Source organism: Loxodonta africana, chromosome 2 (genome assembly GCF_030014295.1).
Source record: "Loxodonta africana isolate mLoxAfr1 chromosome 2, mLoxAfr1.hap2, whole genome shotgun sequence".
Taxonomy (NCBI): Eukaryota; Metazoa; Chordata; class Mammalia; order Proboscidea; family Elephantidae; genus Loxodonta; species Loxodonta africana.
The window spans coordinates 159672421-159688560 of NC_087343.1; the positions used below are offsets into that span (position 1 = coordinate 159672421).

The 16140-nt window shown below is 36.9% G+C and overlaps 1 protein-coding gene across 1 annotated transcript in view; it reads right to left on the reverse strand.

Annotated features, from left to right (window-relative positions):
* Positions 1-16140, reverse strand: part of LARS1 (leucyl-tRNA synthetase 1) — a 91453-nt gene that overhangs the window by 16456 nt on the left and 58857 nt on the right. Inside the window, exons 16-25 of the mRNA XM_003404580.4 lie at positions 15192-15277; positions 15039-15104; positions 14858-14940; positions 14355-14493; positions 13072-13284; positions 11399-11456; positions 8281-8344; positions 3641-3824; positions 1955-2045; positions 735-875 (exon numbers count right to left, since the gene is read on the reverse strand). Coding sequence (XP_003404628.1) covers positions 735-875; positions 1955-2045; positions 3641-3824; positions 8281-8344; positions 11399-11456; positions 13072-13284; positions 14355-14493; positions 14858-14940; positions 15039-15104; positions 15192-15277 — 1125 coding nt within the window. The remainder of the gene's footprint in view (positions 1-734; positions 876-1954; positions 2046-3640; positions 3825-8280; positions 8345-11398; positions 11457-13071; positions 13285-14354; positions 14494-14857; positions 14941-15038; positions 15105-15191; positions 15278-16140) is intronic.

Sequence of the window (16140 nt, forward strand, 5' to 3'; positions counted from 1 at the left end):
CTCACTTTCAAAGAAAATTATGTAATGCTAATGTGCCTAAATTTAATCGTCATTATATAAATTATGCACACTCTCAGTTTTTATTTTATTAATACATCCAGTATTGAAAGTATGGTTATTTGGTATATACATCATGAACACATTTCTGCATTGTTCATGCGCTGAAAAATACAAAAGAGCCTGGCTAATAAGGTTGGAAAGGAGTTATTAAACCAGTCACTCTATCTGCAAGCCTGGGAGAAATAACTGAATTTATCTTCACAGTAAGAATGCTAATATAATATCTCTGAATATGCAACCCTATATACACCAGGAGTTTTATATAAAACAAGAATATTTATGCAAATATACACTTCTGTCTTTGTTTATAAGCAGCTCATAACAGTTGTCTATATCCTTCTCAATATTTTCACCCTTTTAACAAACAGCTGAAAGAACAATATTACTTATGTATGTATAGTATATTCAAATGTATTCCAACATTTCCTAACAGATGGGAATTAGGTGATAAACAACAGGCAGAAAACCACATTTTTAAAATGTATGCATTGTGTATCTGTAAATAAAGACACATACATGATGTATCTGTTGTAATAATTATGATGGTGAATCCAGCATTAATTCCTGAAATACTCATTTTCAGCCTTTCTCCCTTAAATAACAATATCACCACAACACTTATTTAATGAGCCAAAATCAGAACTGCCCACAATATCTTAAATATGTTAAGATACCTTTCCTAGGAGTGTCCAGATATGCTCACACAAATGTGGACAGAATGGAGCCAAAAGAAGTGTCTGAACTTCAATAAACCGGAACACAAGTTCTCTGTGCATCCCTTCTATGGCCAATTCCCGGTATTTATCTTTAGCAGCCTAAAAAAATAGAAATTATTTACTAGTTCTCTCACTGTACTTTTTTAAAATAAAAGGAAAAAACTCAGTATCTTTGCTTTAATGCATTTTTAAGTTTTTAGTCTTTTAAAATTCCATAATGAATTATTGTAATGGTTTTCCTTTATTTTTAACAACTTGCAGGTAAATGTATATCAATCTTTGTCAAAAGGATATTGCAGTTTTATATTAATTATTCTCAGGAAAAAAGGTATTTTGTAGCTGAGACATAAAAGTTGAACAATTTTAACAGTGTACTAAGGGCTAATCCTTGGGTGACCAAATGCCTAAGCCCTTGAAATGGTTAAGCTTGAAAAGGTTAAGCGCTTTGAAAGATTGGTGGTTCAAATCCACCCAGAGGTGCCTCGGAAGATAGACTTGGCCATCTACTTTCAAAAGGTCACAGCCTTGAAAACTCAGACACACGGGGTCTCCATGAGTCAGAATCAACTCAACGGCAACTAACAACTACAAGGGCTAATGCTTTGAGTGGTGTATAGGAAGATATTAAGTACCAAAAAAGGCTACAAATATGACACATCACCATGCTCCATACTCATCCCTATTTAACAACATCTCTGAAAACCAAGTTACATAAATCCCAATGTGATATTTTACAAAACTGATTGAGTAAACCTACATCTTTATTTTTAATGCTTGAAATGCCAAACTTGAAGAAATACTGACACCTAGTGGAAAATCTCAGAACAGTTTGCTTTCAAACTAATTGCAATTAGTTACAAAAGAACTTAAGATTTTACCTTCACATTTATCAATTCAAAAATGTTTTCCTGAAGACTGATTCTTAGACTTATTCTCTTACTAATCCCCATGGCTCAGCTAGGAGCAGACTTCTTTATATTAAATGGACACAACAGAAAAAGTACCAATGAAAACTACTTAAAACCACAATTTACTAAGGAATTTTTAAATTTCTTGGTAGGATTTCCAGAGCCTCCCTTCAAACGAGTAATTATGTTATAGCAGAAAGAAAAATGTGGGGAAATGTATCATATTCACACAGACATGTTTTACAGCTACCAAAAGAATTAGTAGCCTACCTGAAACTCAAAAAACCCTGTTTTCAAAGCTTCTTTAAACATCATCTTTTCATAGTTTTGATCAGTTTTTATAATTCCTGCATTCATTTCACTGTTAAATAGGAAAAAAAGTTATTGAGCTTAAAAGCAATTATATTTAGAAATAAAAAGCTGTTGCACGTACAAATAAACAGCAAGATGAAAATAATGCCTGAAATATTTAAAATTGCTCAACCATAAAATCATCTTGTACTCCTTAAAACTGCCTGTTACAGCCTTCCTATTGCCTATCCCCCCCTTAAGTATGTCATCTGACATTGCTTAACCAAACCAAAAATCCATTGATATCAAGTTGGTTACAACTCACAGCAATGCTAAAAGAGTAGAACGGCCCCACAGGGTTTCCAAGGAGCGGATAGTGAATTCAAACTGCCGACCTTTCAGCTAGCAGCTGTAGCTCTTAACCACAGCACCAGCAGGGCTGCAACACTGCTTCAGGCTCCTATTTATGGCACACAGTTAACAATGTTTGAAAACTCCTTGATGGAAACTTTATTAGGAAGCCCAAAATGCAGTACGAAAAAAGCTTAATTAAGGTTGTAGCCAAGTTTTATTTATTGCATTTTGATGGTGGATATAAAAAAAAATTTCTCAATAGCTTGCGCCACCCCAGGCCCTTCATAATTTGGCCTAATCTGGTCCCAACCTGTTTCATCTACTACCACTGCCCTCCATGTACTGTGTACTGCACCCACACTAGTCTACAGACTGTAGTTCAAATAAATACCAACATGAACACTACACTCTTTCCATGCACTTTTTTATTTTATTTGAGAACAGTATTCAGAAACCAAGATATAAATGCCAGATGTTTCGTTGCTAATGAGGTGTCACTGTTTTAGGCACTTTCAATGGACAGAACCCAGAACTCACACGTCATCTCCACTGCAGTCTCTCTATCCTACAACTGCACTTAAAATGTAAATGTTTCCCTCTCCTGTTTGACAACATGGAAGGATCAGGTCTTATTCATCTTTGTAATGCCAGTGTTTAGGATGGTTCCCAACACAAAGAGGTTGATAAATTCTTTTGAGTGGAAAAAAAAGACATTTCTCATTTTCTTATTAATCTCTTTTTACTCCAACCATTCTGCCCTAATGCAAGACAGCATGGTAAAATGGTTATGAAAACGGGCAGGGAAGACAGAGAGAAGCAAGTTCATAAGCCAGGTTTGCAATTACCACTAACTTTGAGAGCTTTAATTAAACACTTCATTTTTCTAAGCCTCAGTTTTTTTATCTATAAAATAGAGCTACTAATATCTTTATCATACAAGGTTGATACGAGAATATAAACCAGATAATGGATGAAAAGTACTTAGCATAATGTCTGGCATAAGTATGCCTCAATAAGTAGTAGCTATTGGTCAACAACTACTTTAAAACAAAGGGAATCTAGATTAATGGAAACAGAACAACCAGAATGGAAATAATGAGAACGTACACACATTGTGAAGAATGTAACCAATGTCACCGAACAACTTGTATAGAACCCTTCACCAACACAACTTGAGTACACCTTCACCAAAAATACAATATTTAAATAATAATAATAAATTATCATCTCTCTTACAAAAAAAAAAACTTAAAAATGCACCAGGACTAAGCACTAACTCTAAAATACAAAGTGGGCGTGCCCATAGCTTACCTGGCGAAGACTCTGTCATTGAAAGTGCTGGCAGGACCACTTCTTAGGCTGTTCCAGTTGGCAACCATTTCTTTCACCCATTCCACCCAAGTGTACAGACGAAGAATGCCTGCATCTGCCATTGCTTCCACAAAGTTAGCATCTTCAACAGTGTCACCAGCATCAGCCAGAGCCAGACGCATTCCTGCAAGAAGCGGGGGAAAAAAATCAATTAATAAATTAAAAACACAGTTACTAAACATCACCTATGTGGCTAACTGGGTACACTGCAGAGCCTACATATAAATGAAGAAATAACAACTGTTTTAAAGGACTGCCCTGGTTCAAGACCAAAAATTAAAATTACCAAAAGTAGGATCTCTAGCTATGTTATTAACATACGTGAATGGTCTGTGTGGATATGCATACACTTAGCATCCACGGGTTTCTTCTCGGGCATGTTAAGGAGATAAAGTGATTTACAATGATGCAGAGGAAGAAAATGATAAACTGAGGATAAATACAAACTTCTTTGTGGTTTCCCTATCAATATCTCAGCTTCATTTATTGTTGTGGTTTTCAGGTACCATCAAGTCATAGCAACTATGTACAACAGAACGAAACACTGGCCAGTCCTATGCCATTCCCACAATCATCATTATGCTTGAACCCATCGTTGTAGCCACTGTGTCAATCCATCTCATTGAGGGTCTTCCTCTTTTTCACTGACCCTCTACCAAGCATGATGTCCTATTATATTTTAATAAACAGCAACAGATACTTGTGCGTGTACAAATGCATATTAATTTCTTAGTCCTAAAGCTAGGTTCTTCTAAATTTCCACTAACAGAATTTTACTTTTTTAATTTTCATCTCTTATTTTGGTACTACCAAAATCTTCTATTCTGAAATACTGGAAAAACCTAAAGTCCATCAATAAGAGCCTAATTAAATAAATTACAGGACGTTCGTACCATGTAACACTACATTGCTGTTAAAAAGAATGAGAACACTCTTCTATGTACAATATGAGTGATTTCAAATATAAACTGTTAAGTGAGAAAGGCAAAGTGCAGAACAGTAAGTACAGTATGCTACCCCCTGTGTGTTAAAGGTAGGAGATGGGAACACGTAACATTAAGTTACATATGCATGAAATATCTTTTGGAATACACATGAAGTTTTTTTACACATTTTTTAACCTTTTATCCTGAAATAATTTTATACTTAAAAGTTGCAAAAAAGCAATACAGAGAATACACATATATCCTTCACCCAGCTTCCTATTTATTAATACCTATAAACATGGAGCCCTAGTGGCACAAGGGTCAAGAGCTTGGCTGCTAACCAAAAAGTCGGCAGTTCAAATTCTCCAGCCGCTACCTGGGAACCCTACTTCGTCCTATAGGGTCGCTATGAGTTGAATCAACTTGACGGCAACAGGTTTATATAACCGTAGTACGTGTATCAAAACCAGAAAGCTAACACTGGTACAATAATATTAACTAAACTATAGACCTTATTCAAATTTCATCATTTTTTCCTCAATATCCTTTTCTGTTCCACAATCCCACATTACATTTAGCTGTCATGTCTCCTTGATCTCTTTCAAATCTGTGACAGTTTCTCAGTTTTTCCTTGTCTTTCACAACCTTGGCACTTTCGGTAAGTACTAGTTATTTAATAGAAGTTCTTCTAATTTGTGTTTGATTTTTTTTCATTATTAAATATAGGTTATGCACCTTTGGCAAGAAAACCACAGAAGTAACATTACGTCCTTCTCAAGGCATCCTATCAGGAGGGTACATGATATTGATACGACTTACTACTCGTGATGTTAACCTCGGTAACTTGGTTAAGGTGGTATGTGCCAAGTTTCTCTACTATAAAGTTATTATTTTCCCTTTGCAACTAATAAATATCTTGGGACAGATACTCTGAAAATATGCAAATACCCTGTTTCTTTCACCCATTGATTTTAGTATCCATTGGTGGATCTTGCCTCTAATTATTATTACTGCGGTGTTTGTCTAATGGTGATTTTATATTTCACTCAATCCTTCTACATTTATTAAATGGAATTTTTCTGAAAGGAAGAGCTGTTCCTACTCACCATTTCTTTAGGTATTTTATTATTAACATATATCAGTAAGCTGTTGCTATTGTGTGCTGTTGAATCAATTCCGACTCATAGAAACCCTGTATGACAGAACTGCCTCATCAATATTTATCTTTTCATCAGGTTATAATCCAGTACAACCATTATTTTGTTGTTCAAGTTGTTCTAGCTTTTGGCAACTGGAAAAGCCTTCAAAGTTGACTCCTGGGTTCTTTCAACAGGTCTTCATGCTTTTTAAAACACCTCCTTGTTTTTTGGCATCACAAGATGACCCACATCCATCTTGTGTTTTTCCTACCACACCCCCAGAATTATTCACTTCTAGCAGCCCTAGTTCCTATTATTTGAGAACAGTATTCAGAAACCAAGATCTGAATGCCAGGTGTTTCATTGCTAATGAGGTGTCACTGTTTTAGGTACTCTCAATGGACAGAACTAGAAAACATGTATGAATACTAACATACTCACATACATCTATATTTATTTTTATACCTACCGACCTGTGCATAAGTTAAAAACCATGAGTTCATAATGATATCAACAATTCCAACCCAATATCCTAGGACTCATTCCAGCATTCCCCCTTCAATTATTTATAGCTTCTTTTTAACAGAGAGAAACCTGGCTCTCTTTATCTGCAATATATTTACTTATTTAGTTCCAGTATAAACATAAAGTAGTTTCAGAACTGTTAATCCGTATCTCTTAAAAGAAATAGACTTACTATAATACTTGTATATAGTTCTTTTTGTCTTTAGCCTTATATGTCCAGTCAAAATACCGTTTTTCAAAGTTGCTTAGGTTAATCCTTTTCCATGCCCTTCAATATGGTGGTTACCCTTTCATTTGTAATACTGTTAGATCCATTTGTGACAGTTCGTATTTCATTTGGTGAACCAGTCACATCTTGGTTGACTTCAATTATGTATTTAATTTTTTAGTACACGAAACATTACTATGATTCTAAGAATCAAAGCTATACAAAAAGGTATATTCAGAGAAGTGCTGCTATCTCTTCATCTTTACTACCCTGTTCCTATTCTTCTTACCCCTTTCCCACCTACCCCTGTAGGTAACTAATTTCTTCAGTTTCTAGTTTATTGTTCTAGTATTTTTCTATAAAAATTGGCAGACAAATGTATGTTCTTAGATCTCCTTCTTTCATACAGATACTCCCGCAGTGTTTTATTGGTTTTTTTTAGAGGGGGGTTGTTTGTTTGCTTTCTTCACTTAAAAAAAAGTTTATCTTGGAAATCACTCCAAATCAGTTCATCTTCATTCTTTATTTACTGCTACATAGTACTCCATTATGTGGATGTACTATAATTTATTCAATCATGCTCCTAAACATAGACATGTAGATTGTTTCCAATATGTTGCAACAACAGACAATGCCACAATAAACAACCCTGTGCATATATATTTCTGTATTGTTAGAGGTGCATCTTTACTGTAGATCCCTGGAAGTGAGACTGCTGGGACAAATTAAGCGCATAGCTTTGTTAGGTACTGCCAAATTTCCCTCCAGGAGCGCTGTACCGATTTGCACTCCCACCAGCAATGCATGAGAGCGCCTGAAGAAACTAGTAACCTGGATCATCCCTAAGAACGCATGGGTAGGCTGAGAGTGTGAGGGAGCGTTTTCACTGCACGTGCTATTGTACCTGCTCAGTTTCGAACCATATGAATGTATAACCAACTCAAAAGCAAATACTATTTTAAAGCATGCATTCTAAGAGATCAGAGACAGTCAGAAACAGTTTAGTTCCAATTAGGAAAGACTGAGAACTCAAAATTTGCTGGCTGTTACCAGTAAAAAGAAGCACCATGATGATCAAGAGCTAAGTTACATAAGGAATGAATGGTTCCTTCAGATTAGACAGTGCATTTCTTCTCTGGACAAAATAATGATACAATGTAACAGTACTGATTAGACCAGGGAAAAAAATATTTTTCTGAAAACTTAATGCTTCTGGGTTTAAGTCACTATAGAAAACCAAAAATAAAACGTCTTAGGAAATCTTTCCAAATACTCATTGTTTCTACAAACCAAGGCTTAAATATGGTAAGGCGTAAAAAATAAGACATAAGCCAGGTGACAATTACAGTGGGTTGTGTTTAAAAGAGTCCAAGTAAGCTAAGTTTGAATTTGTTCCTTAACAGATCATCTCAGCAGTTCTTATGTTTTAAATATACGGTGAAATCTGTGAGAGCTGGAACTTAAAGGGACTGCCTTGTTTTTCCAGGTCTCACAAGTTTTCTGCCTTTAAAAAGGTACAGCCTTATCACTTTTCTATTGCTCTCTATTAGTGGAAAATGTGTGAGTTTTCCTTCTCTGGCAGGTTTCCACCCTACACAGGCTCTGACTTTCGCAGGTTTTACTGTGCGCTGTTTGTTCACAAAGAAAATATGAATATTTGAAAATACTGTTAAAAGCAAAAGAAAAAAAGCAATAAACTTAAAACAACAATTTTAACTTGCCTTCTGTAATCTGAGGAGAATTGGACCCTATGCAATAGCAATAACAAAAAAGCATACTCACCATCAGCTGAAAACTTGTCAATAGCTTGGGCCAAAGTGAAGAAGTTGCCTGTAGATTTTGACATCTGAAAAGGAAAGTCAATGATCAGGCATGAATAAGAATATATATAAATAAAATAACCATATCAGCCAAATCAAATTACCTGGAGTCACCATGATTAGACAAACACAGAAGAAATTAGAAACATACAAACTATACCTTACACTAATTTTACAGAGGCAAAGGCTGAATGAAGCCCATCAAACAAAGTAACTTGCATGGGTCACTCAGCTAGTCATTGAGAGCTGGGACAGGACCTCTGATCTGATACTCAGTCTACAACTCTTTCCATTAGTGCCCCCTGATAATTAGTACAGACATGTGGAATGATTCCACTATAACTCTGGGATGCATCAGCTGGTCACAAAGATGAACTTTATAGCAATTAGAGTCATTTAGAAATGGAATGAAATAGCTCATGAGGTTAGAGTTAGGATTTGAGGGAACTTCTTGTCAACAGGGTCACAATAACTGGTTGCTCTGGCTACGCTCTACATGAAGGAAGTACATCTAAGGAGGCACTGTTCAGAGCCTAGAAATCGTTATCATTTTAAAATTTTGTATGTCTTTTTCATAACTTTTCTGATGGCAAAGAGAGGTGATTATTGTACCAATTTTCTACTAAATGGCAATAAAGTATCTTGTCCTAATAAAATCAGCATAGTATAACAATGCTCAGGACAGACGAAAGAAAATGTCATGTTCTAACAGGATTAAAATATACATTGTTCTGCTTTGACTCACAAAGGAGGAATGGGTTCAATAATCAAAAAGTCCATGTCGATCTAACAAAATCTAAAATAGCCCAATCGAACTAAACAAGGAGCTTTTTTTCAGTTTAACGTACTAGTAACTGAGTATCTTAAATTTTTATTACCTTTAAATATTAGGGTACTGGCTAATCTGATGTTTCATGCTATGATTCATATCTACCATTTCTTTGAATTTATAACTATTTGAATTATGACATGTTGTTGTTGTTAGATGCCATCGAGTCAGTTCCGACTCACAGCAACCCTACATACAACAGAACGAAACACTGCCTGGTCCTGTACCATCCTCATCACAATCACTGTTATATTTGAGCCTGTTGTTGTAGCCACTGAGTCAATCCACCTTGTCGAGAGTCTTCCTCTTTTTGCTGACCCTCTGCTTTACCAAACATGACATACTTCTCCAGGGACTGTTCCTTGCTGATAACGTCCAAAGTACATGACATGAAGTCTCACCAGCCTCACTTCCAAGGAGCATTCTGGCTATACTTCTTCTAAGACAAACCTGTTCATTCTTCTGGCAGTCCATGGTATATTTAATATTCTTCAGCAACACCATAATTCAAAGGCATCAATTCTTCTTTGGTCTTCATTATTCACTGTTCAGCTTTCAAATGCATAAGAGGAGATTGAAAACACCAAAGCTTTAGTCAGGTGCACCGTAGTCCTTTCCTTAAAGTGACATCTTTGCTTTTTAACACTTTAAAGAGGTCTTTTGCAGCAGATTTGCCCAGTGAAATATGTCATTTGATTTCCTGGCTGCTGCTTCCATGGGCGTTCATTGTGGATCCAAATAAAATGTAATTCTTGATAACTTATTTTTTCCATTTTTCATGATGCTGCTTATTGGTTCAGTTGTGAGAATTTTTGTTTTACGCTGAGGTGTAATCCACACTGAAGGCTGTAGTCTTTGAACTTCATTAGCAAGCGCCTCAAGTCCTCTTCACTTTCAGCAAGCAAGGTCATCTGCATATCGCATGTTGTTAATGAGTCTTCCTCCAATCTTAACTCCTCGTTCTTCTTCATACAGCCCATTTTATTGGATTATTCACTCAGCACACAGATTGAATAAGTACGGTGAAAGGATGCAACCCTGATGCACACATTTCCTGATTTCAAACCCCTCAGTATCCCCTTGTTCTGTACAAATGACGGCCTCTTGGTCTGTGTACAGGTTCCACGTGAGCACAATTAAGTGTTCTAGAATTCCCATTCTTCAAAACATTATCCATAATTTGTCACGATTCAGAGTCAAATGCCTTTGCACAGTCAATAAAATACAGGTAAACATCTTTCTGATACTCTCTGCTTTCAGCTCAGACCAATCCTTTCTGGTACAGTGACTGTGTGTATTCCTTCCATCTTCTTTTGATGCTTCCTGCGTTGCTCAATATTTTGCCCATAGAATCCTTGAATACTGCAACTCAAGGCTTGAATTTTTTCTTAATTTCTTTCAATTATGACATAGATACTTATAACAACTAATATCGATTTACTACTAATATGACATTGGTTATAGCAAAATTCATTGGTTTTAACAAAACCAAATTGTTATTAATGAGAAATAAAAAAACACATTGCAAGTTTTTGTTTTTTTTTTTGGTTGAGGAGAGATACCTTTTTCTAATTTGCACAAATGGATCACAGAAGTAAGTGGGAACTTTGTGTCTGTGAAGAAATTTGCATAACCTCCTGTTGAGGATACTGATTAATGAGATAAAGTACTATGTAGTCTATAAAAACTACACATATTGCTAGTAGTAATAGTAGTGACAGTAGTAGTATGGTGAAGGATAGTACCCTACCAGGGAAGAATGTTATACTGCCAGGTAAGAATAGCATAGTGCCAGGGAAGACACATCAAACGACACTGCAAACTCCAAAATTCTATCATTCGACTAATTTATTGACTAGTCACAGCATTTAAAAGAAAAAAAAAAAATCAAACCATCTTCCGGATTTAATGAGAAAGATCTTCTGAGGTCACAAAGCTAGGATCTTAATGTACGTTGTCCCTTGTCTCTGCCTCTACCAGTCACAGCTAGGGTTACCTTTTGTCACTCTATATACAACACATTCCCCCACTCTCCCCTAAACTAATACTATCGACTTCACTAGCTCAGTTTTAGAAATAAAAATTTATGCTGTTGGTCATGAACATTTTAAGTGGAAGGTTTTTAACTCTGTTTAATTCATATACTTTATTTCTAAATTTAAAAAAAAAGTACTTCTTCCTAAATCTGAGGAGTCTTCTGCAGAATTTTAAATGGAGGCAATGGGCCTTCAATGGAGGCAATGGGCCTTACCTTCTCAGAGTTGAGGAGGAGATGTCCATTTGCTCTCACAGCTGCAGGCCACTTATCACTTTACAGGTAAATGTTTAAAGACAGAAAATAAAACTTAAAAGATTATGGTTTAGGCTTAAAATTTTTTGAAATAAATGCTAATAGCAATAGTCTGCTAAGACAAATGTACAATGATATTTACTACAAGCCAGTTTTAAGAGCAAACAAATGAAAACAAAGTGTCCGTTACCAAATGACTGGTTATATAAACTATGGTACAAGCATATGAAGAAATACTGTACAGGACTGACTGCATGGATATGAAAAGATCTTTAAAATATGTTATTAAGTGAAAAAAGCGAGAGATAAAATAGTGTATACAATGTGGCATCTCTGCGTAAATTAATATAGATATCTGATGCTGGTATATGCATGCATAAAATTTTTTTTTTCCGGAAGAAATGACAAGAAACCATGACAGTAATGAGCTTTGGAAAGTACAGTGCACAGAAGCAAGGGTAAAAGTTCACTTCTAATTTTTTACCTTTCCGTACTGTTTGAATTTTCAAACTATGTACTGTCATTCATTCATTCATTTTAGCAATGAAACCATGTGGAGCATAATAGCTGAAAACAAGAGTTCTGGAGCCAGAGTGCCTAGGTCTGCATCCTGGTCCTGCTATATACTAGCTGGGTAAACCTGGGAGGAGTTACTTAACCTCTATACGCCTCAGTTTCCTTGTCTATAAAACAAGGATATTACAGTCCTTCCTCAGAAAGTGAAAATTAGTTACTAAAAATGCTTAGAACAGTGCCCAGCATAAACACTCGATGTTATTACTTCTCTGTAATGTTTAAAACCTAATCAATGTCAAAAACTTGGTGCAGAGGAATAAAGACTCAAGTTTATTAGTAACAGGTACTTCTGAGATAACCAATTTCTCTAAAAACAGACTTTAAACAATAAAGAAAAATAATGAGATGAGAAGTAGTGTAAGAACCATAAGAGATTTATTTTATTCCTCTACTTCAAAATCTTTTATTTTTGAGGGAAAAAATGCAATCTCATTCTAAATACAAGGAGTCCCATGAGACTACTTAGATCTCATTAAATGAAATTTGAAGAGAGGGAATGGCTTTATTTCTTCAGCTCCTTGACGGACTGGAGAAAAAAGCACAGAAGTATGTCTGGGTCGGGAGGCACCAGGATGGAAGGATTATTCTTGAACACAAAAAGTATAATAACTGGATTATCCTTGAACACAAACAGATTCTAATCAGCTCGTTGCTACCAGCTACCACTGTAACCTTGGGATTCCCTGGGAAACAGTTTCTTCAGCTCTAAATGGAAAGTTCCTTTCAGTTATAACACTGCAGGATCTGTTTTATATTGCCTTTATTCCTGCATCTGACAGGTTAAATGAGTCATGTAAGAGGTCAAATGAATTACTAGCAGACCATCAATGCACCTGAAATGTGACATGCTTTGCTGTCCCCAGGAAGGTATGAGAGTTTCTAGATACAACAGACAGGAGAAAGTGTGCTTTCTGCTTTAATACGCATTTAATATAAGAAAAAGAATGTAATTGGCAAATCTAACTATACTCTCCATAATAATTTCTTCAGTATTTGAAGCTACAAGACACCCTTGTTGACAAGAAATAAATCTAGTCCACATCTATTTCAGCACTCACCCTTGTTCCGGCCACATTGCCACATGATTATACAGATAGTAGGAAAGGTGATTTGGAACAAGATCCTTGCCAGAGACTCGGAGATCCACAGGATACCAGAACTCAAACTCCTGCTTTAACTGATCTAATTTTTCCTTTGGGATCTGAGTCTCAGGAAATGGAGCCTCCTTGAAGAAAACATAATCCCAAACTTCCTTAGTCAACTGCTGGGGTCTGTATTAAAAATAAAACAAACAACAATATATAATGTCTTTGAAAGAATTGATATTTTAATGTAATCATCAATTAGGAATCTCTTTCTTAATATAGTTATGGTTAGAAATGAGGACAATAGGCTCCCATAAGAATGACAAAGAATCGGTGACAATAACAGAGGAGGGACTATTTACTACTTTTTCTAAATTCAATACCAAAAATGCAAAAAAAAAAAAAAAAATACAGAATTCTACTAAATGAACTCTTATGAAAAGAGAACATTTACAGAGCAAATAAGTTTCTTGTTAAACAATTAATACACATATTGTTTTGTGATAGTGGTTGTCAACCCCATGACGTGTCAACATTCTCCCCTTCTTGACCTTGGGCTGTCTATTTCCATTCATCCAGCTTTCCTGTCCCCTCCTGCCTTCTCATCCTTGCCCCTGGGCTGGTATGCCCGTTTAGTCTCATATATATGGCTGAACTACACATGTTTAAGTTTTATAGGCCTGTCTAATCTCTGGCTGAAGGGTGAACCTCAGAATCAATTTCAGTCCTACATTAAATAGGTGTCCAGGGGCCATATTCTTGGGGTCTCTCCAGTCTCTATCAGAGCAGTTAAGTCTGGTTTTTTTTGTGTGTGTGTGTGCATGTGTGTGTATGTAAGTTAGAATTCTGTTCTACACTTTTCTCAAGCTCTGTCTGGGACCCTCTATTGTGATCCCTGTCAGACCAATCATTGGTGGTAGCCAGGAACCATCTAGCTGTGCTGGACTCAAGTCTAATGGAGGCTGTAGTAGTTGTAGTCCACTGGTCCTTTGGACTAATCTTTCCCCCGTGTCTTTGGTTTTCTTCATTCTCCCCTGCTGCAGATGGGGTGGGACCAATGAGGTATCTTAGATGGTCACTCGTAAGTTTTTAAGAGCCCAGACACTACTCACCAAAGTAGGATGAAGAACATTCTCTTTATAAACTATGTTATGCCAGTTGAGCTAGATGTCCCCAAGACCATGGTCCCCAGCCCTCAACCAAAAGATTACAACTCTTGCTAACAAATTATGCTTTTTGCTTATCTATTTACCAACCTGATCCCCAGTGGAGACTCTCCCTGTCCATGCAAGTTACTGCCCTGCAACAGGTGTGCAACTGTGTAAAATGCCATGTAAATAGTGGAATCAGAAAGCGATTCAATCAACCACTGCTCATCCCAAGGCAGGCGGGTGCCTGCAAGATAAAGCAAAATAATGCATGAGGAACCTAAGAGATGATTTCATTTTTAGAATTCTCATTTTCAAGAATAAGTCTAAAGCACTTAAAAAGTTACTTATTTAGGAAGTGCTTAAATTCTACTTGAATTATTAATAAAAACAAAACAGTAAAGTGCCTTAGAGTCTTTCTGTAAAAAGGTCACACCATAAAAGCTATAAGAGTTAGAAAAGGCATATTTGTACCTAGTTTCCCTCACCCTCTAACCAAAACCTCTCACTTCCAACAAGAAAATATCTGAAAAGAGGAAAGAAAGGTAAAAATGTAAATCTGCTGCATAATTAGCAAAGTCATCCAAACAAAAAATTTGAAGTCTGCTTACCTAAACCGTAAGTTCTTGAGCAAGCATGTTCTTGCAGCCAATCTAAGGAAGCTTCAAAATTCCTCCTGGTCTCCTCACAGAATCTAGACAAGAGTAAAAGATAAAGCATCTCTCTTTACATTTACTATCTTCTATGTTTCTCACCTCCTTTTCCCTCCCTCATGACTTTCTCCCATCTTACGTGTCCAGGTTCTTCAAGCACTGGGACGTCTGCTTTTTCCAGTTCTCTTCTCCATAATCCAAGTACCTATGAATGGACAAATTGATTTAAAAAAATCAAAGAGAAGAGCAAAGCATCTGAAGGAAGTTTCTTCTTGCTATGAGAGAGACTAACCACTGGTCACACAGGGCTACAACGCATTCGTCTGAAGACCGGGACATTACTTGCTTCTCTGGTTCCATGTAAATAAAGGCATCTCCCTAAATGAAGGTAAATAAAAATACATCAGATTTATATCAAGTCAATCTGCATTTCAAAAAGATGATTTAAAAATTTTTTTCTAAAAAATGCCATATCACCAATGACTAAGACCCCACATTTTCATTCTATCTTCTCTCTTCCCAGGGTAGAAGGTATCTGACTTTCCTTCTATACAACACTTGCTTTTGAAAAGCCATCATCTTCCCTAGCTACAGATTATTTCTGTTAAGTGAAAAAGGAAAGATATTTAGTAATTTCTAATGCTATATTGTGAAGGTTAGGCTTCCTATGGCAGCCTTTTATCCTTATTATAAAAACATTTTTTAAGAAATAAAGAGGCGGGGCCAAGATGGCGGACTAGGTAGACGCTACCTCGGATCCCTCTAGCAACAAAGACTCGGAAAAAAAAGTGAATCGATCACGTACATAACAATCTAGGAACCCTGAACAACAAACACAGATTTAGAGACAGAAAACGAACAAATACGGGGAAGCAGCGGTTGTTTTCAGAGCCTGGAGCCAGCGTCCCAGTCAGGTAACCTTTGGCGCCCGATTTAGAGCAGAGCCAAGGGGAGCTGACGGCGCAAACAAGGGGCCCAGCCCTACCCCCCTGAACTCACCCTGGGAGGGGACCCAGCCACTTAGCGCGGGCGGCGTGGCGACGCAGCCGGTGGGAGAAGTCCCCGGGAGGCAGTGACTGGTCTTGGATCTGGGAGAGCAGCGTCCCAGCCGGGGAATCGTCCCGCCGGGATTTTGACTGGGTGCTGTCACGGCCAAAGCACGGGGAGCTGCTCCACTCCCCTGAACTAACCCCGGGAGGGGCCCCAGCCAGTTCGTAGGGGCGGCGCGGCGACGCGGCTGG